The sequence below is a fragment of the Carassius auratus genome, chromosome 10 (genome assembly GCF_003368295.1).
Source record: "Carassius auratus strain Wakin chromosome 10, ASM336829v1, whole genome shotgun sequence".
Lineage (NCBI taxonomy): Eukaryota > Metazoa > Chordata > Actinopteri > Cypriniformes > Cyprinidae > Carassius > Carassius auratus.
In genome coordinates this window covers 19,948,573-19,970,506 of record NC_039252.1, presented here as the reverse complement: position 1 = coordinate 19,970,506, position 21,934 = coordinate 19,948,573, and the positions used below count along the sequence as shown (strand labels likewise).

Genomic DNA, 21,934 nt, shown 5'->3' with positions numbered 1-21,934 from the left:
ACAGAATTACTGTTTTTATTGTCGTTTTTATTAAATAAATGTATCTTTAGTAAACTCAAGAGACTTCTCAAGAGACCCCAAACTGTACTGTTTATGTAGAAACTACAGTTCAGCATTGTATTTTTAAAATATATTTTTAACAGCCAAACTCAAGGACCAAGGGTGTTCAGTGTTGCTCTACAAACATACAATAATACAGTATTAAATGTAAGCTAGCTGTTTTTCAACGTCTGGTTTAGAGTAACCTGATAGTTTCTACTCTCAACAGATAAAGTTGCTGAAAGAATTTGGTAGACACTACGCTTGTGAACATCCCTCAGCAACAGACGTGTACAGATTCATCAGAGAGAAGATCAGACATAAGAATAGCTTACTGGAAGTCTGTCTGTCTTCAGCAGTATTAAATATGTAAAGCTGCTTTGAATGTGTCAAGATTTCTGAAAGACCAGAATACTGTACAAATGTAATGCAATTCAATATAACAATATAAAAAAACCTGCTGTATGTGATGTATTTGTTTTTAGACCACGTGTGTCAAATTAACTTAATTGTTTACCTTAATTTAAATGTGTTATAGTCAGTCACACTTCCTATTAATTAACAAAAAAAATCAGATTAAAGATCATCTGATAAAGTGCACAAGACATGTCTTTATTAATGCAAAATAAACTGCTCATGTTAAATGTGTAGTTCTGCGCCATCATTTGTAAGTTCATGCAAACAGATTGAAATTGAGATGAAGTATTATAACAGTAGTCTGAAATAAACATAAGAAAATAAATAAATCCTTTATTTTATATCCTGAAGAGAGTCTTTTTGCTTGTTGCTTAATCTCAGCTTATTGCTTTTTTAAATAACGAAGATAAAAGGATTGTTTCAGCTTTCAGTCCTTGAATCCACCTACTGAAGTTCATTATAATTTGGCACTGAGTGTTTAGAGGGTGAATGGGAGAGATAAAGAGGATGAGGGAGAAAGATAGGGTGTCTTTACATTTCCTGCTATATTATAAAACTGTTAAACACAGGCAAGCTAACTTGATCCTTTGTCGCAATAATTTAAAAATGCATAGGTTTCCATGCATGCCCTTTAAAGCCCTCCTGCTAATTTGACTTTTCAGTGTCTCATTTCTAAAATGTCCGTGCCAACTCAAGTAATGGACAGTGCAAAAATGTTCCTGCGCTGTTTTGTGCATATTCAAAATTAAAGACATTTGTATTATTGAGGGGAACCTCTAGTTTAAGCTGCATGTTGCTTTAAGGCCAATATAACTTTAATCATCAACATGCCTCCGAGACACATGCATGCAAACTGATCCCATTACCAAGTCATTGCTTAAAGCTTGCATCCTTTCATAAAACCTGCATAGATAGGCCTCTCATACCTACTGTACTGTGCTTTGGTCAGGAGATTCCTAGCTGCCAGCCTGCCTTTAAATGCTAACAGCGGGGTGTGAGTTTTTTGAAAAACAAGGGACGGAGGGATGGTAATGAAGAGAGAGGATGGTGCGAGGTGTTTAGAACTGGTCCTGGAAAGCATCCGGGTTGAAGGCTGTGTCCAAGAACCGCTCCAGCTCCACAAGGTGAGCTTTCTTGTTACCTGTGGCTGGGGCAGCTGCAGGCTCTCGGCCGGCGTACCTGAGAAGAACACATGCAAATAAAAATGTAAACGCATGTTTTAATTTATCCAAAGTGACTTACAAATGAGGTCTTACATGCAATATTACATGGCTTACACGCATTAGCAACACATGATAATTGGGTACAAATAGTGTTGCATGAATGCATAGCATGAAAACTTCTTCAGGTCACCCCGAAGCAAACAAACAAACAATTAAGTTGATAGTTCATTTTCAAAAATGTGAAATTCTGTCATTAATTACTAACCCTAATGTCGTCCCAAAACCTGTGGCCTTTGTTTATCTTTGGAAAAGATATTTTTTATGAAACTCAAGAGCTTTCTGACCCTTTATAGACAGCAACCCAACTGAAATGTTCCCAGACACAGAAACGTTGTAAGGACATCAGGGGTTCAACCACAATTTTATGAAGCTATGAGAATAATTTTGTGCATAAAAAAATAACGACATTCAACAATTATTCTTTTATATAAAGAATAGAATACAGTCATTATTTTTGTTTCCTTTGCACACAAAAAGTATTCATGTAGCTTTGTAAAAATTGGGGTTGAACCCATGATGTCACATGGACTGTTTTACCAATGTCCTAACCTTGTTTCTGTGTCTGGGAACATTTCAGTTACATTGCTGTCTATGGAGGGTCGTTTGCTTACTTTGGGGTGACCTGAAGATGTTTTCATTCTATGCATTCATGCAACAGTATTTACTGCCAATCACCACTTGTGCTGCTAATTCAGCAAACCGTGTAATTTCAGTTCCCAGAACATTTGAGAAATCTCTTGAATTTAATAAAAAAATACCTTCATTTGTGTTCTGAAAATAAGCTAACATATTACAGGTTTGGAACGACAGGGTGAGTAATTAACAACAGAATTACCATTTTGGGGTGAACTATCCGTATAAATTTGAAGCATGTTTAAAAAATTATGATTATTATTTATGATTAATTATTACTATATTATACTATTAATAATTAAAAACCATTAAAGCCATTAAATTGTTTTGTATTTGCAATGCAGTCATTTGTATACAGTAGTATCATTTTTAAATATTAATAAAGAAAAACGAAGAGAACATTTATTTAAAAAAAAAAATAATAAAAATATTGTCATAAACACATGACTTCATTGTCTTTATGCCAAATATAATTCTTTCAATTTTGAAGGAAATATATAGCCCAGTTCTCAAGTAATTTTGTGAGATTCATTCTAAAGATGAATTTAAAGGCTTGAGTTACCAAACGGGACGGGTGTTGTTGAAGGTTCTGCTGATGCGTGGCTTGACATAGTCGTAGTAGCCTTGATTCTTGTGCTCTTCCTGGCACCACAGCAGCTGAGCCTGCGGATACTTCTCTGCCTCAGCTTTAACCAGGTCAAATGGGAATGGAGAAAGCTGGACAATAACACATTTCAAGTCATCAAACACCTCTTTTAACTACAAAGAGTGCAGGCAAGAAGCGAAAATGGTAATGCTAGACTCGTATAATGAGCATTCTTATTATGGAGAAATAAATACAGAACATGGCCCATTTAGAAATATAAGAATGAAAGTGTATGCAGGCACCTGCTCAATGCGGCTGATGGCCACTGTGTCCTCCAGGCCTCTGGTCTTTCGTTCTTTGGTAAGGTCATAATAAACTTTTCCTGTGCAGAAGATGAGACGCTTCACTCCAGCTGAATTCTGTGATGCACTTCCTTCTTCAGGAATGAGACGTCTGAAGTGTGTGCCTAATCAAAGCCGAACACACCTGAACATTACTAAAAATGCTCTAGCGGGACATTGAATGGCAAAGGATTGCCAAGATTTCAAGTGGATAAACCTGGTAACATGTGGTCAAATCCTGACTTGGCCTCTGGGTGCCGTAGCAGTGATTTAGGCGTGAAGATAATGAGCTAGAGCAAATAGAAACAAAGATTAAAACTTCATGAAACCACAAGTTTTCACAAATACATAGTCATGATTTTTCCATGTCCAGGAAAGAAAAATGTAGTCACATTAGACATTGCAAGTTCAACAGCTATTAAATACAATATTTTAGAGAAAAAAAATATATTAAAATGTACATAGCAAATATATGTTTTTCTATGAATAATCCATGATTTCAAGAACTGGAAAGCAATTGTAAAATTCTCTGATGTTTCCATGTTTTTCATGGTGAGGGAAACCTGTAGAGATGATGAACAGAGTGAAATGTCTCTCACAGGCTTTCTGAAGGGCAGAAGGATCTGCCTCCGGAGAACATGGAAGTAATTTGCAGGAGTGGAGCAGTTCACCACAATCCAGTTACAGTCATAAAGCTGCCGGACGGCAAAGTCCTCTGTGATTTTCTGTGTCAAACAAATGAGTATTAAGTCGGATGTTCATAGTAAAAAAAATTGTGTTTGGTTAAAATGTTCATGCTTTCATGCCAGAGATTTACCGGGAAAATGTCAGGGTCATCATTGCACATCTGCAGGAATCTCTCCGGACGGGCGGAGGAGTGCTCTGGTCCCTGAAAAGATCACAATCACAAAAGATTACAAAAGTATTGAAAAAGGGAGCGGATGAGAAGATGGAAGCTTTAGAGGTGGATTTAAGATGAAAAGACCTCACCATGCCCTCCATGCCATGAGGCAGCAGCAGCACGATCCCGTTCTGTCGGACCCACTTGGCCTGGCCGGGGGAGATGAACTGGTCGATGATGCACTGAGCTGTGTTATGAAAGTCTCCAAACTGAGCCTCCCAGAGCACTAGAGCATTAGGACTCGCCATGGCAAAGCCAAGCTCAAAACCTGCACACAATGAGACACAGACCTGAGGATGTGCTTGGTCATGGGCATATAATGTGCAGCTTCTTCTGTGTTTGTTTGACCGACAGCAACCAGCCACAGTTAATGCGGTTTATACCTACCAAGAACACCGTATTCTGACAGGGAGCTGTTGCACACTGTATATGGGGCTTGGTTCGGGTCAACGTAGTTCATGGGAATGCAAGTCTGTTTGTCAACGTTCTGATCATGTAGCACATGGTGCCGATGACTGCATGGGGATAAAACGGTAGACTATGGAGAATCAAGTGCAAAGTCAAGTTCACTCAGAAACACAAGATACAGCTGCTCTCACCTGAAGGTCCCTCTCTCCACATCCTGACCACTGAGACGCACATGAATGCCTTCCTTTAGAAGAGAACCTAAGGCCATGTATTCTCCCAAAGCCCAGTCCACTGAGCGGTTCTGCACCATCATAGCCCTGCCCTTCAGGATACGGGTAAGACCTTAGAAGACGACGGACAGAATGAGTTCAGATGCTGGGTCGAGCCAAAAATGTATGTGTTTGAAACACAAGCTTATTTTGATTTCAGTATTTCTGCATTCCGGTAGATAGGAACTGTCGATATAGCCGGTTCCCAACATGGCTTAAAAATGACTTTGGGTACAGTCCATTTGGCTTTTCATAAATGTGTGCAGGTGTATGCAGAGATGAGAGTAAAAAGGTACCTCCATGGATAGTGAAATCCTCCACAGGCACAGAGGAAGCCACCTGACCAATGTGACTAAGCATTTCTTCATTAAGACCAGTGGATGGACAGCTCATACTCTTTGGTTGACCGTCCAGAGTGAAGAAATCTGTAGAGTTAAGCACAAATGTCAAGTAGATTTCAGAGCAAATACACGTATGTAATACACACACGTAAAGTGTCTGTTTGGAGACATTGTACATCAACACACACACACACACACACACACACACCCACCTGGCCAAGGTGAATCTAGCCAGTGCTTTATATGCAAGATCTTCTCATCTTTAGAACGATTGTACGCCTCCTCACAGATTTTGTCATACTTGGCAACTTCCTCCTAATAGGACAGACAGGCAACATTATATTAATGTAAATATTCAGACAATTTATTTAAGTAAGAAATTATTTGACTAATATTGTCAATGTTTCCTATTTTTGAAACTACAACTTAAACACTTCCGAATCCGATCAAAGGTTTGGGGTCTGTTAGATTTTTTAATGTTAAAGTCTGTTATGTTTTCTTTAAAAATACAGTAAAAACAGCATTTTGGTAAAAACATTTATAATGTTACATCATATTTGTGTCACTTCTAATCAATTTGTTCTATTCCTTGTGAATAAAATTATTAATTTCTTTCAGAACAATATCTTTCAGACCACAAACTTTGGAATGTCAGTGCACATATACATTTTTGAAGTAATATTTGGTTAATCTGACCTCATATTCCTGTCTATTTACAGCTCCTTCGGCAATGAGCTTTTCAGCATATTTCTGCAGAACAGGTTTCTGTTTTTTTATCTGTTTGTACATCAGCGGTTGCGTAAACATTGGCTCATCCATCTCGTTGTGGCCGTTCCGTCTGTAGCTCACCTACAGCACAAAGGAGAACACCAGAGTAAACAGATAAAACACGTCTGACACACACATGGAAACATTCCGTCTTAAAAGAATGTGCTTCCCTACCAGATCAACCACCACATCTTTATGAAAGGTGGCTCTCCATTCTGCAGCTACATTACACACATACATCACAGCCTCAGGGTCGTCTGCGTTAACGTGGAAGATGGGCGCGTTGACCACTCTGGCCACGTCCGTGGGATACGGCGAGGAGCGCGCCATCCGAGGGTCAGTAGTAAAGCCAATCTAAAAAGAGGGGAACAAAAACATTTAAATAAATGAAAATATTTGTCTCAAAAAAATCTAACTTATAAGGTAGTTTCAACCATTTTGTTAAATTGCACCATTTTAAACACATATTTTCTCTTTAAAAAGCCAAGAAATGTTAACCATCTTTTCATGATGTGAAGATGAAACTATATGTGTTATTCTAAAACAAGAACCTATATAATATATTTATATAAAATTATAAATTATACAATACTACAGTTGGCCAGGTGTTGTTTTAAGAAATCATTGCTTTTATTTAGCAAAGATGCATTTAATTGAGCAATCATTAATAATAAGAAGAAATGTTCCACTTCCTTGAACAGCAAATCAGCATATTACAATGATTTCTAAAGGGTCATGTGACTGAAGACTAGAGTAATGATACTGAAAAACTCAGCAGTGACATCACAGAAATAAATTACATTTTAACATGATCAACAGAAAAGAGATATATTAAATTGTAATAATATTTCACAGTATTAGTGTTTTTAACATATTTTTGATCAAATAAATCCATCCCGGTAAGCAGAACAAACTTCAAAAACATGAAAAAAACAAATCTTACAGAAAAACTGTAGTCCATAATCAATTTAAAGTTCCGTGCTGGTGAGAGTGTGTGAAAAACAGACCTGGTTGTTTACCACCACGTGAATAGTGCCATGTGTGGTGTAAGACGGTAGGTCACTCAGGTGGAAGGTCTCATAGACGATACCCTGACCTGCGAAGGCTGCGTCTCCATGCAATAAGATGGACATCACCTTTAGAGACAAGGACACAGTCTTCTTACTGACACCATGTCAATCGTGTCTTGTTGTCTGATCACAAAAGATGATTTAAGACTGTTCTAAAAGCTGTTTACATAATACAAGCGATCACACGTCTGTCTTTGAGGGAACTGTTTAATATTTGGATATAGGCCTCTTGATTTGTACTTCACTTTACAAAGTTACAGTCCATGTCTGTAACTCTGAGGTCATCTATAAACTAGCATTCTACTTGACAAAGTAAACTTTAAGCTGATGCCTGCACTAGAAATCTACAGTAATAGTAGATATGTTTTCCTGATGCACTGATAAAAATAATAGGGTTTCATGGGGTCTTTAAAAGAAACACTCAAGTTTAATAACATAAGCACAGTTGCTAGAAGCACGAGGGCAGTTCACACACCCTCTTGCCGTCAGAGTCACCGCAGTAGAACTGCTCTGCTTTGGTCTTGCCCTGCACTACAGGGTCCACTGCCTCCAGGTGTGAAGGGTTGGCCATTAGAGACAGAGTGATGTGGCGATCAGTGACCCGGTTGATGCGTCTGTGGTACATACCCAGATGATACTTCACATCACCTGAGCCCTAAAAAAAGTCACAAAGAGAAATTCAAACATGAACAGGACTGAAATGATAATAACACATAGTTTATATAATTTTCCCAGAAAAGTGGGAGAGGACACCTGTTTTCACAAAAAGCATGTCACCATGTATTGTGTGCAGAGCTAATTGAGCAAACCACATTTACAGTACTGAATGTTTTACATATCACTGCCCCTGGTTGTTCCAGATTAGCAACATTTGTTAAACATTATCACTTTCATTTTAAAGCTGTCATGAAATTAAAATTCCTCCTATTTTCTAAATGCATGTTATTGTGAACAATTCAACTATGAACATTTATAATAATGGAAGTTTGTTTCTGCCACAGGATAAAAAAAGGTAACTGCGACGTCTTATCTCACAATATCTGACAATTTGCAAAAAAATGTGAGATATAAACTCACAGGTAAGGCCTTTGCACACTGAGTCCGGAATTTGCATGCAAAATTGTCGCACGTCAAAAAATTAATTCGACCTCACGTTATGTCGATCATGCTTGCACACTGCCTCCAAAACTTTCATCTGTCAAAAAAAATATCGGAACAGGTTCAATTTTCTGAATGAATTGCCAGTGCTCAGATACCTACAATTATACATACAAATATTATTGTATCAAAAATACTACAAATATTATTATCACAGCTATAATTATAGCACACCAAGTCCCTGTAAACTGTGTGTGTGTGTGCACGGGTACCAGACATACTGCCAGTCTCTGTTCAGGATCAATTGATTCACGGATATTGGTGGTCTTCTTTTTAATATGTGGCTCCAGTATCGCTAGCAAAACATCAAACTGAGCCACTGACATTCTAAAGTAAACTTTGAATCGTTATGGATAATCCCGCTCTTCTTGATAAGGAGGTGGACCTCTCCTTCCTCTCTACACGATCGCAGGAGTGGATGGACCCAATATTTCTGGGTCCCTAAATCATCCTCACTACTTGAAGACGACATTTTGTATTGTTTTGTACTTATTAATATGCATCGGACTCAGTGTGCAAGGTTTCTATGCATGGCGAATTTTTCGGATTACGAATACGAAAAAACGCATGCGAAAATTTCGGACTCAGTGTGCAATGACCTTTACCTTTTTTCATCCTGTGGCAGAATTGTGAGATATAAACTTAAAAAATAATACATTTATAAATTTATATATATATATATATATATATATAAAAGAATAAAATAAACTGAGATAAAATGTGCTTCCTTTTTTATCTAGTGAGATCTTTAAGAGAAACTCATAAAAAAAAGTCATGCATGATGTAAACTGGATTCTGAGAAGCATACAGGGTAAAGCAACTTGCACTTCTTTCTGTACTGCCATAAGAGTTTTTCTCAGCACTTAACTTATTTCTTATGGCTACATCCTTATCTGCAAATGTTATAAAGTCGCATCAGTATTTGAACCATGACTTTAAAACAGAGGTACTAAGGACATCTTTGTGGAAGAATTGCTGAACTGTGTCCTTGAGCCTCAAAAAAAGTAGATCTGGCTTTTTATCTGTGTGTAAACTGAAATTTGTTGAGTTAACTGTATAATGAGCTGAACAAGGAACTAGTGCTGAAGGAAATGAAGAGCTGCTCACCTCATCTGCAGCTTCCAGCTTTGAATCAAACTGGCAGAAGATCTGCTCCAGCTCCTTACGGATCACATTAGCAAGCACATTCAGACGGCCTCTGATGGAGAGCAGAAAATGTAGGTATGTTTCAATGGCCCTACATGTATACTTTATTAACCAGCATGCATTTTACAGAAGGCTGCGCTCGATGTTTCTGGTCGACTAGTAGACGTTCATTTTAAGCATTAGATGGACTTCATCTGTCCTGCAGTGAGCGCTTCTATTCAGCTTGAGTACTGTATTACCTCACAGACCAGCTGTTAACTATTTGTATGTCACGGACTACGTGACTTCACCACTTTTATTTTTTTCTGCGACTAAGCCACTAATAATATTTTGGTCGACCAAGCCTCTTCTTTTCGACTAATGGTTAGTCTACAATTAGGGGGCAGTCCTATTGTACAGTCGGTTGTTCCTCTACCTGTGTGGCATTCCCATGATAACACTCTCCACTCCGTTCTCACTAGATTTGTCGATGATGGTTTTGAGTGCAGGAATGAGAGCCTCGCATCCTTCTAGGCCAAAACGTTTCTCTGAAGACCACTTCCTCTGCAAGAACTCCTCAAACCTGGCAGCATTACCAAAACATTCATGTAAATAAAAAGAATGTTATTGCATTAAAAAACAAGATATTAAAGCAAGTGTCACCTGCAAACACATGACGTAAGTGATTTGTTTGACAAAACTGATTCCCTTTCCTTTGTGTCAATATTAGTGGATGTATGAATTTATTTCCATTTTGTGAAGGGATTTGCTTAAATTGTTTGAATGGCAAATGATGCATTCAGGTCTAGCGAAAACTATGGCATGGACAGACCTTGTTGAGCGGACCATACGGGCCAGTAGTGTCCTTTTCTCGTCCAGTGTAAACTGCATCACTCCCGGCTTCTCAAACTTCTGTCTGATCCACTGGCACTGCTCCAGGTCATTGATGAACATGAACTCCACCCCGATGTGCTGACAGTAGGCCATCTGCATAGCGCAGCAAGTGAGAAGATAAATCTTTATAGTCTGATAGCAGAAAGAAAACTAATTTGTTATGTTGTTGTTGGTGGATATGTACCTCTAAGCGCCTGATTATTTCCCTGAGAGTAAGGGCACTTTCACTTCCCCCAATGAAGGTTGTTGTAGGAAGCCGGAAGACTTTATCCAGATCCGCTTCTTCCAGTCCATAGAATCCTGGCAGCAGACATGCAAACACATGGATGGGGAAAGGGGAGGAAGGGCAAAAACAAAACACCACAGTGGATCCGACCGACACACATAAACACAGAGGACAAATGAAACCGTGTTAGATGAAGGAGGGATGTGGAACAAGTGTGTAATACATGAAATTTGTGCAAATAAAAGCACATTCAAGCACATAAGACACAGAACATGCGAAGAAAATGCTAAGCCAGTGGTATAAGCAGAGGAAAGATGAGGGTGAAAAACAGATCTATTCCAGCCCAGTCCACTAGTGCCACAGGGAGTGCATGCATAAGATACTACAGATGACCTACATATCACCTAGAAATGTGTTTCAGTGTGCAGTTGAACTCTTTTCTCATTGATTAATAAGCAACATGTGAGTGAATTCCATAAAGCAGAAATGTAGACTAGAATTTCGTATACCAGTTTGCTCTGACCTATGATCTCAAGGTGTGCTGAAACATGGCGTTCCTCACACGATGTGTTACATAAGTGGTTCCCGTTTACTTATCTACACAACATACATGAATAAAAGTACCTCATTTCTGCAGACAAGTAAACATGATAACATTCCTGCAACACCAGTAAAACAAGAACATGCTAAACTAATCATGATCACAAAATGAAAGAAGAAATACCAAACCGAGAATGTAAGAGAAAATAACAAGTCTAGCCAAGTCAAAAGTGATATTCTGGTTTCTAGACCACATCCTTCAATGTAGGTCTGTGGGAATCAAAAAAAACAAACTAAAAACTAAAAACAACAACAAATCATCAAGAGTCACATAATTTGCATTTAATCATTCATGTCTGTAGCACAATTGGAACACTAACGTTCAATTCTTTCACAACAGTGATATTTATATTTAAACAGCACCACTATAAATTACCATAACGAAATGGCATCCATCAATGGTCACTTTGGATGAGTTTAACAGCATGTTCAAACTTGAGCGCCGAGGCTAAATCTGACATTCAGTGAGGATGAGGACATTATGTAAGAAACAGACCCTAGGCAAGGTTAATGAGGGAAATCGCCACACATGCCAGCTGGGTCTCCTGCTAGGATAACGGAGCAGTGCCCCGTGGAGTTATATAAATGCATTTCTGCTAAGAGTTGAGGATAGTTCCAGTTGTTATTTTAGTCTTATTTATATTTTATTATAGTATTTATTAATATTTTAAATATTGTAATTTTTATTATTATTTTAAAAATACTTCTATTTCACTTTATTTTTTTAGCTTTAGTTATTTTAATACTTCAAGTTAGACTGATTTTAATTTACCAAAGCAATATTCCTATTTACATTTTTCAAAGATTTTCATATAACATAAAAAAAAAAAAAAGTTTAATCATGGTTTTAGGTTGTTTTGGTTAAAAAAAAAAACAATACTGGTATAAACTGTTTGGGAAAAGCATGCTCAAGTGTTCACTAACAGCCTTATAGAACTAGGCCCAAGAACATTGTTTGGACATGCAAAACCAAGGACAGTTACTACGAAGAAGAGCAATAAGACGGCATCAAGTCTGAAAATCAGATAGAATTTTTAAACAAAGGAATTAATGTATAAAAAAGTATTATAACTATTGCTTTTATATTATTAGTAATAAAAAAGCAAACATTATAATACTTTCTCGTTTTCCGTCAGCATTAAGCAAATACACATTTATATGATTTAAACAAATCTTTGAATGACTAATAAACATTAGTCTAATGAACTCCAGCAGTGAGAGCTTGTGAAGTGTGCATTTTTATCCAGTGTTCTTAAATATTAATAAAAAAATAATAATTATTTTGGCCACACTGCTTTCCAAGATATTGGTATCAGCTGTCAAAAAAACCAATATCGGTCGACCACTAGATAGAATGCACACTGGGACGCTGGGACCAGAATGGAACAGATTGCTTTCTCACTACAACCCGAAACACTCCAGAGTTTGTTTTCTATTGAGCCGAGACCTCGTTGAGGCGATCTTGGACCGATTGTTTTGTCATGGATCCAAGCTTGATTGCGGTGTTCACATATACTAAAACGAACTGAGCTAAGGGGGAAAACGCGCCCGGTACTGAAACAATGGGCCAGGTGTGAAAACACCCTTAATCACTGTTTTTTGATCAGGGAACTGGTGGGAGCTTCTGAAAATGCTACCAAAGTGCACTAACTAGTCCTCATACCTCACGCTGTTACGTAAGACAGACGGGCTTTAAAAACAGCTGCATCTGAGAAGTTAAAAAGCTGTACATTAAAAAAAGGTTAATTCTCAGTGTGTCGACATGACCAGTGTTACAAACCTATTTTTGTTTTAACGGTTGTACCACGTCATGACCTGAAAAGAATTGAATCTGTGAGTTGTTCTAAGAAAAAGCACTGAGCGAAGCATTTCCACTGAATGAAACACAGAACAATGCAGTGCTAGAAACTCCCTCACCCCAAACACTGTAATGCACTTTGAAACCCGACTGTCAATAGACTGACAACTCCCTAGTACTGGATGCTCACTGACAATAAGCCTGCCATTGATAAAAAGGCTCTAAAATATCAAGCTTTAACATTAGGAGGAACTGATCAGACAGAGCAAAGCCATTTGGTATGCTGAAAATTAGAATATTTTTATTTTCTTTAAGTGGAAGACTAAACTTCCAAAACACATTTTCATAATTAGTATTTTTGTCTTGTTTTCAAGTTCTAAATCTAAAGTTTTTATTTTTAATCAATCAAGATCAAATTTACTAAGGATTACGCTTAAAACATGAACATTTTCTAGTAACTTAATTGAATATATATTATATGTAAACAATTCCGTAAATGCATCTCTTTATATGGGTGCTTAGATATTTATACTGTGAAAACCAAACAAAATTACCTACTTAAAAAAAAAAATTATTTGCAGGGTGTGTAATGATTATTAATGAAATCAGTCACAACGTCTCCTTCACAAATGTTCCTGACAAAAGGAACCTGAAGATCAGGAATCAAAACATGAGCTATTTTGAGTTTGTATGAGGCATTCTGATGTTTCACATTTCCCAAGTTGTTGAGCATGTTGACTTTATGGGTGTGGCTTGTCTTTTGCTGAAGGTTTTCAGTCATCCACACTGAATGCGTGTGCAGATAAATCTTTACAAACGGTATGTGCATAACAGATAATACAATGAGAAATAAAGCAACTGCTATGCACAGCATTCAGAAAGGCCTACAGCCTAGGCATACCAGTGCAATAATAAAGACACTGTGAGAGGATATGAAAATGGAAATCTGCAGAGAGAAAGAGGAACTACAGCATGAAACTAGATGAGAGAAGTATTTCACTGATGAGCAGACACTTCTGAGGACAAGAGTGAGGGGTACAAAGACATTAGGATACATCATTTACAATGGGCAAAGCCAGGGGATTGGATATGATAGTACAAACTAGGCTCTGATCCAAAACTTAATCTGGCATCATTTTTTTTGGCATCATGTTTTCAAAAAAGACACCTTAAATTGATCAATCGATCACGAGATTTACCAGAAATATTTTAAGTCTTACTATGTAAAAGGAATACTGCTGTAAAAAAAAGCACCTTATTTGTTTAAAGTGTTTGCAAGCCAAATCTTATTGCACTTTTGCCCATATAGCAGTACTTTTAAATGAAAAAAGTGCACAATACATTACTTTTGAACTCATTATTGAATTTTGAGCATTCAATGTGATCAATTGCAGAAAAATCATGTGATTAATTGCGGTTAAAAAAATTTAATTGTTGCTTAGCACTAATATATTAATCGCATGATTTTTCTGCAAGCTGGGTAACAATTAAAAAATGTAATTGCAATTTATCGCAAGATTTTTCTTCAATTTAACTTAATGTTTGTGTGTGCTATATTTATATTAGGACTTATTAGAGTATTGAGCTGCCTATTGCAATACTGCAATCAACTGATTAGTGACAGCTAGGTTTGGAACAAGGCCATCATCTCCAATATCACCTATCCCCCAAGCAATGTTTACATTATGTTGAATCTGCAAACAAACCACACTCACTGCTGGGTGTGTTGGAATTTTACCCATTGCAAATATCCAAACAGATCTGGATCTACTCCAGGTAAGGGAGGACAGCACAAAAATAAGCCATGCCACATAAAAAGATTCAATCATTCTCCAACGCCTGATCAAAACCTCACCAAGTTTATCAGAGGATGTGATTATATCTCCCGGGACGCACGAATCAAGATCTGCATCCATAATTCCCAGAGGATCCAGCTGTGCAACATGATGCCCCCGGATCTGCAGGGAGTTCCAGGAAAAAAGACGTACAGATAGAAAAAGAAAAAGAGGAGAAGGGAGGACAGTAACTCCAAAGAACAGTATGGACAGTTAAGGAGTTAAGTTTGGGACAGATTGAGTGTGAAAACCACCAGAGAGATGACAGAAGAACAGGGACAGAAGGACACAGAGCAATGTTAACACTGAATGAGCATGCTCCCAATCACACTGAACACCACAAGCAGTTCTCACCGGACTGATGGGACCCGATAGTAAGTGGGGCATTGTCAAAATTTACACAACTGATGCCCAAAGGGTCGAGTTTGGCTATATGATGACCTCTGACCTGTAAATAAGGCAACAGCACTTACAAGCTATCAGAGGAGTGCAATCACAGATTAACTCTCTTTATTAAAGGGTTAATTCACCCAAAAATAATCATTAACCTATGTTTTACTCCCCCTCAAAGCATCCTATGTGTATTTGACTATCTTCTTTTAGATGAATCCAATTGGATTCATATAAAAAACTGTAGCCTTAGAATGGGGGTATGCTGGTGTTGGTTGTCAACAGTTTAGAAGATGTGAAATAAAGTGCGTGCATCCGTAATAAAAGGCATCCTGTAGTGAATCCATGCATTTTTATAAGATGAATATCCATATTTCATATGTAATAAACTTCACTTTTCTCTCACTTCCAGTGATTATGGTATGTGGAAGACTTTCCAGAAGATGATGTAAGATGTATGCATCGTGTGTGCACCACTGAGAAATGCAGGCACAAAGGAAACAAAGTTTCCTTATTTTAGCAAAGGAAAACCAATCTCCTCTTGGTTTATATCAAAATCCTCCTAAGTGTTTCTTTACAAATCCTCATTTTATACTTCTTATTAATGAATGGCGTTTTGTTTCGTCTCTGCATTCGTCACTTATCACACAAAATTGACATCTTACATCATCCGCCGGAACGATTTCCACTCATGACAGTCAGCGGAAGTGAGAAAAAAGTTGTTAATTACATTTGAAATATGTATATTTATCTTACAAAAATGCATGGATTCGCTACAGGATACCTTTATTCACCCCCCGGACCCATGTGAGGCATGTTATATTATGGATACACACACTTTATTTCACAACACCCACTTATCCCCGCTGAATGGCTTGGAGGGGCCAGGACAATTTTTTTAAGAAGAAACTCACATACACTAACCCTTTAAGGCACTTTTTATATTCAAATGGTCCTAGCATTTTAATTAATTGAATTAGCCAAGATAATACATTAAGAATATGCCATGGTTAAGGATAAATTGAAATAAATTCTGTGGAGATTTGCAGATAATAGCCGTGTTTCCACTATCGAGCTAAGACCGGGCGTGCTAGTGCGTGCCAGGGCCAGTCGCGTTTCCACTGTCACTTCCGGGGCTTGATCGTGCCTCGCTGGGGCTTCCTCGGGGCCAACGGCCAGTGTTTTTTGGCCCGATGAAAACCTTGGGCCAAAGCGGGCCAGCTGGGGCTAGAGGAGGAGTTATGAACAAAGGCGGAGTTTCTCAGCGTCTGGAGAGTGTCAGCGCGGATCATTTCAGAAAGATAACAGCTTTAACACCAGTATTAAAGACGTTTTAAAATCAGTTGAGCACAAAACTCACTCTTAGTTAGCAACAAGTGTTTGTAATAACTTGATCCGATGTGGATTATAATCACTAAACAAGGCAGAAATATTTATAAGCGATGTAAAAGACTATGCACGCTAAACATTAACGTTACCATAGTAAACATGGTAAAATATGACCACTTGGATAAATCAGACGTCAGCTTCTTATTCTCTATTACAATTGTGTATTTATTAAGTAACATTTTATCTGTCATCTCGTTTCGTGAGTTTAGCTCCACGTTGCATATCATCAAAATATAATAATTATTTTTGTTTGGGAGCTTTTATAAAAATAGAGAGTCTGTGCTGAGGATCATGTCAGAAAAATAACAGCTTTAACACCAGAAATAAACACTTTTTTAAATAAGTCGAGCTCAAAACTCTCTTTCAGTCAGCAGCGAGTGTTTGAAATAACTTGATCCAATGTGGATTATAATCACTAAACAAGGCTGAAATATTTATAAGCGATGAAAAAGATATGCACGCTAAACATATAGTAAACAAGGTAAAATATGACCACTTGAAGAAATCAGACGTCAGCTCCTTATTCTCTATCACAATCGTGTATTTATTAAGTAACTTATATTATCTGTCACAAGCCTCGTCTCGAGAGTTTTTCTCACGTTGCCTATCATAAAAGAATATAGCCTAATAATGTTTTTTGTTCGGGAGCTTTTATAAAATAGAGATATTATCATTCATTGGCTTCATGATGGCTACTGTGGCTAATAAACAGAAACAGACTCGACTGAATAGGGTCTGTTTTCATAAGCGTTAAAAATAAATAAATAAAATAGAAATAAGTGCATTTATGTGTGATTAATTTTGAGTCCTGATAAATTAAATCAATATGATCAATGTATCATGTATTCTATATTGAATATATAATAAAGCATGCAAACAAACGGCCGCTTTTATCATGTTCGTTTTGTGATCGCGCATGTTCCAGTGACTTATTTCTTAGTTTTCTGATAACTTCTCTTTGATGGTGAAATTATGAGGTTGCATGACGTTGTTCTGAGAGGCGTGTAAAGGGCGTGTTTTAGTGACGTGCAGCGGTGCTTCAAGCTCCACTGTGGAAACCCTGCGCTATTCTGGCCGTGGTGCTACTGGCCCGGGGCTATGAGCCCCGCCCGGCCCGCTTTAAGCCCTGGCCCGCACTGGCCCGACAGTGGAAATGCAACTATTGATTATGTGTTAAAAATATCCACTTGTATAAGGATAATATGACGTCCTCATCTACTTTATCCAAATATTATACCAGCAATATATGACTGAAACTTGGAAAGTTTGGAAGGAAGGGGACTTTATTTAGGCAGCACACTGCCAGCAAAAAGGATTAGTGACTTGTTCTTTAGTTTTTTACAGAGTGAAGTCATTAAAACAATGAAATAACATCAATTTGCACAAATAATCAAAAGTCTGGGGTTGTTAAGATTTAAAAATACATATTTTTGAAAGAAGTCTTGAATGCTCACCTAGGTTGCATTTATTGTATCAAAAACAGTAAATATTGTGAAATATTATTAAAAAAAATTTAAATTTATGTTTGAATATATTTTAAAACATAATTCAGGGCTCCAGACTGAGACCAAATGGTCACATCTTGCAACCATTTTTTCTGCCTGTGCGAATACATTTTGTGTGCGGTTGATGTTAAATATTTATGTGGAAACTGTTACACATTTATTTTTATTTTTTTTTATAAATAGAAATTTAGAAATAAAAGCATCTATCTAAAATATAAATCTTTTGTAACATTCAAATGTCTTTGACACTACCAATCAATTTAATGCATCCAAGCCGGATTCAATTTCTTTTTTATTAAAAAACTAAACTTTCTTACCCAAACTTTTGAATGGTACTATAAATACAGGAATTATTATTACAACAACAATAAGATGATGGGAAAACAGCAGCAGTAGAGTCCTCTCCTCCAACCTCCTTGGTGAAATTAACATTTTAGCCTTCATACCTGGTAGGCACGGATGAGGGACTGCACAGCAAGGTGGTCTTCCACTAGTTTTTCCACATTCGGCTGAGCTCCAACCAGTGCCTGGGCCTGAGACAGTCCTGAGAGACTCACCCCCACTGGAGGTGGACTTTGGTAGGCAGAGCCAGGGGGAGCGCCTGCATTGGCGTTTCGGAAGAAGATGTCCCAAGACTGTTGAGAAAGGAGCAAAGATATCATAGTAGGAGAATAATAACAATACTGCAAGTGCTGTACACAGAATACATTTAAAAAAAAAAAAAAGATTCCTTTTAATTTGTTAAAATACATTCAATGACATACATGATATTATTCTGGTTTATTAAGATAAAACAGATGCCGACTAGCAGAATGTATGACTTGCATCATCACACAGGAATCGGAAACATCTACTTTTCTTCATCTTCCAGTCTCCAATACACATGGGAACTGTGGTCACAACTGCGTAAACTGTAGGAAGGGGTCAAACTTCAGTACTGCTATTCTGAGTAGCAAAACTTCACTGGATAAGCTGGATGTTCGGTTGCATAACCGAAGACTTCTGTTGCAATCATCTGCAAATCTCTAGGTTCATGCAGGGACAGAAAGAAACAGCAATTTGAACATTAGACCACGTCTGACCTTGTTCTGCTCATGAGGGCTAACTTTCCTACATATCAGGTCACTGTGATTCAATGACACATCACACAGGACCTCATACTAACCTGATAAATGTCTAATAGGATTTGAGGAGCTAAAGAGCTCAGTGTGTTAAATTGAGAGCCAATGCTGTATCATCTTGCAGCGGGGCACAGGAGGAAGGTCTCAACTGTAGTGAAACTATTACACACTTCCTTCACGGATTTCCACAAAAATGTTATGTACTTCTGCTTCAAACAGTCTGTGTTTTGTACTTTTATCTTTTGCTGCCCATTTGAAGAATAACTTATACTACTGTGGTTCAATGACGAGTGAAATACTTCAAGGTTAAAGCGAATTTAAACAAACAAGCAAAGAAAGTGCTAGAAATGTGTATAAATATGTATAGTAATATATAAATGTATATACATACAGTACTGGCTGTTCATCTAAAGGTACGCTTAAGTGTGTTATTCAAACAAATAAAGAAAGATACAAAGCTAAATGAAATGAACACAACAAGTTTGACCACTGCACTTAACGAAGCATGTTTCAGTATGACACATGCATCACAGTTTCTCAGAAAACATTTAGTTCCAGTTTAATAACATCCTGGAAACTACACAAGTGCATGTGAAATGATTTAGAAGAAATATCTTACTTAACAGCCCTGCAAAGCTAAGCTTACTGTCTGAGAGGGGAAACAAATTCACATTGTGAAACATGGATGTCCTCCAGCAACAGAAGATCCTTTGCAGTTTATTAGACAACCAAACCAGTCCAGTTAAAAAAACAGAATCATTCTAACTGCCTTGTGAAATGAATAAAATGATTCATTTCTAAAGATCTGACTCAAAAGCTTACTTTTAATTTAGAAAAATCAAGACAACTCTTACATGAACCTGTCAAGCAGAATATAGGGCAGAAGTCAAGATTTTTTTTTAAATACCTTGTGCAAATTCATATGGGTGCTTGGATTGAGTACTTAAAGAACCACTTTTTGTGCACCATAACATAGAAATAGGTTTCTATTAAATTAAAAATGATGACAAGTTTTAATTTTGGGTGGACTGCTCTTTCAACACGCAAACAATCACCAATTCATCTTTTTAAAATGAACGCCGAAGACCAACAAGGAAAGTTTTTTGAGAGCTGGAGTAAGTTATTAAGTTGTGATGAAAGATTATGAAGGCTGTTTTTTTTTCTGTAGTGTAACATATACAGATTAATCTTCCACTATGAACAGGAATGTGTATCGTGAAAGTAAACAGTGAATTTGGATTCCACATGGATTTTAAGCATCATAACTTAGGTATAGCAGCAATGAATCCAGGATTTCGTCACAAAATCCTCTATGCTGAGAGCCGACGTCTTACCTTGTGCACACTCTTTGGGTTCTCCAGCCATGCGTAGTACATCTCTTCCACATAGTTAGAGCTTGTCCCATTGAGAAAAGGCTCAGCGGTGAGAGGGGCCGCATAGCACCTAAAGGGCTGAAACGTCCTTAGGGCCCCGGGCGTAACCGCTGTCCTCTGTTGTGAGAAACTTGGAGCATTCCAAGAGGCTGTGAGAGGCCCTAACCGTGCAGCGCAAGTCCTTAAGCGATGCATCGCAGTCTTTAAACCGGCTCCACAACCTCTCCAAACCAACCACGAGAACTAAAGCTCCACACAGCACTGAATCCAACAGATCCTGATGTGTTCCTTTAATACAGGTGCTTGTCCTTCTACTCCTCCGCTCAGGGTCTATTCGATTAAAGTCCCAGGAAACTGAAAGTAACACCAGACGAAGCACATCATTAAAAAAGATGAATTAAATGGTGGCAACAGTAAATGCTTAGGAATGAATAGCATGTTTTTGTGCCTGTCCTACAGGTCTGTTTTGATCAGAAGTCACGCAAAGGATTCTTCCCAAGCCTGAGACAGTTGCAAGTGTGTGCTGTCCTTTAATTTATGAAAAAGATTGTTTTATATGTATGTGGAACAACATTTATAAACCATGAAACACTCTAAACGCCATCCATATCTCATATGACATCATATCACAAAAAGCAGTCGTCATGTCGGCAATAAAAAGTTCAAACACTGTATAAACAAGACACTTCTACTCAGCTTGCATCAGGGTTGCTGAACCTGTAATGTGTGTAACGTTACAGTAAATCAATGGATACCCAAACCTTGTTGAAATAATCAACTTGACATGCGTTTCTAATAGTAATGAAGTGCTGATGTCAACTTTTCATGTCTGTATGTGCATAGGGAAATTCTTTCCTTAACGAATTAGATTTTTAAGAGGTGAAAAAGAAGTAAACAAAGAGCAAAATAGTCACTAATAAGTTTAAATAAGAGTTTAAAATCTTGGCAGCAGTGAAGGTCTCATGAGTAACGGACCACACCGGCTAGCTTCAGCTAACACGAGCTAATACCAAAACTCTCTATTAAACCATCAAACGTGTATTTAAACTTCCCACGCCTCAGGGGAAGATAATACAATAGCACATTATACCGCTTTAACAACACATACAGCATTAACTGTGTCTAATAACAAGAGTTTTCTCCTCAGTACCGGTAAGGTTGCTGACAGATGCAGAACTGACTCGCTAACGCCTCACCGGCAGAATCATTCAAATCAAAAGCGATGTGCAAAGATAGATAAAAGCGATTCAGATACTTACTCTCAGAGCACGAGATCCTCTATAGTGCCGTTTAATGTCACAAAACACACGAATTAAAGGGGAAAAGTGAGGTATCAGGAGCGGGAAGCGTCTTGTAATTAGATAAATGAGTCGCTCGTTTCTAGGCAGCGCGCGAGCAGAACACCATCTCCGCATCACGAGCTCGTATGACGTCAGCCACCCGGCGCGAGCTTTTTCCAATATTTTGTGTAAAGATCAATACATTGCGCAAATATTTATCTTTATTAAGAAAATACCATATATT

At 37.7% G+C, this 21,934-nt stretch overlaps 1 protein-coding gene across 5 annotated transcripts; it reads right to left on the bottom strand.

Annotated features, from left to right (window-relative positions):
• Positions 1-630: 630 nt before the first annotated feature.
• Positions 631-21,838, bottom strand: LOC113110223 (2-oxoglutarate dehydrogenase, mitochondrial). 5 transcript variants are annotated; one of them, XM_026274296.1, is made up of 24 exons: positions 20,372-20,510; positions 18,681-18,941; positions 18,363-18,551; positions 14,987-15,080; positions 14,653-14,755; positions 10,358-10,473; positions 10,112-10,266; positions 9,716-9,862; positions 9,262-9,352; positions 7,472-7,651; positions 6,934-7,062; positions 6,101-6,280; positions 5,855-6,007; positions 5,371-5,473; positions 5,114-5,242; positions 4,740-4,890; positions 4,528-4,655; positions 4,230-4,408; positions 4,057-4,128; positions 3,839-3,964; positions 3,457-3,529; positions 3,201-3,364; positions 2,875-3,029; positions 631-1,635 (listed from the first exon to the last, which is right to left on the bottom strand). In XM_026274296.1, exons 4-24 carry the CDS (start codon positions 15,017-15,019, stop codon positions 1,515-1,517), a joined length of 2,688 nt encoding a protein of 895 aa, XP_026130081.1. In that variant the 5' UTR covers positions 15,020-15,080; positions 18,363-18,551; positions 18,681-18,941; positions 20,372-20,510; the 3' UTR covers positions 631-1,514. The 5 variants fall into 5 exon arrangements, with proteins under 5 accessions (XP_026130081.1, XP_026130079.1, XP_026130078.1 ...); XM_026274294.1 differs by lacking the exons at positions 14,653-14,755; positions 18,681-18,941 and adding an exon at positions 21,670-21,838 and having other exon boundaries at positions 20,372-20,764; XM_026274293.1 differs by lacking the exons at positions 14,987-15,080; positions 18,681-18,941 and adding an exon at positions 21,670-21,838 and having other exon boundaries at positions 20,372-20,764.
• Between the last annotated feature and the right edge of the window lie 96 nt (positions 21,839-21,934).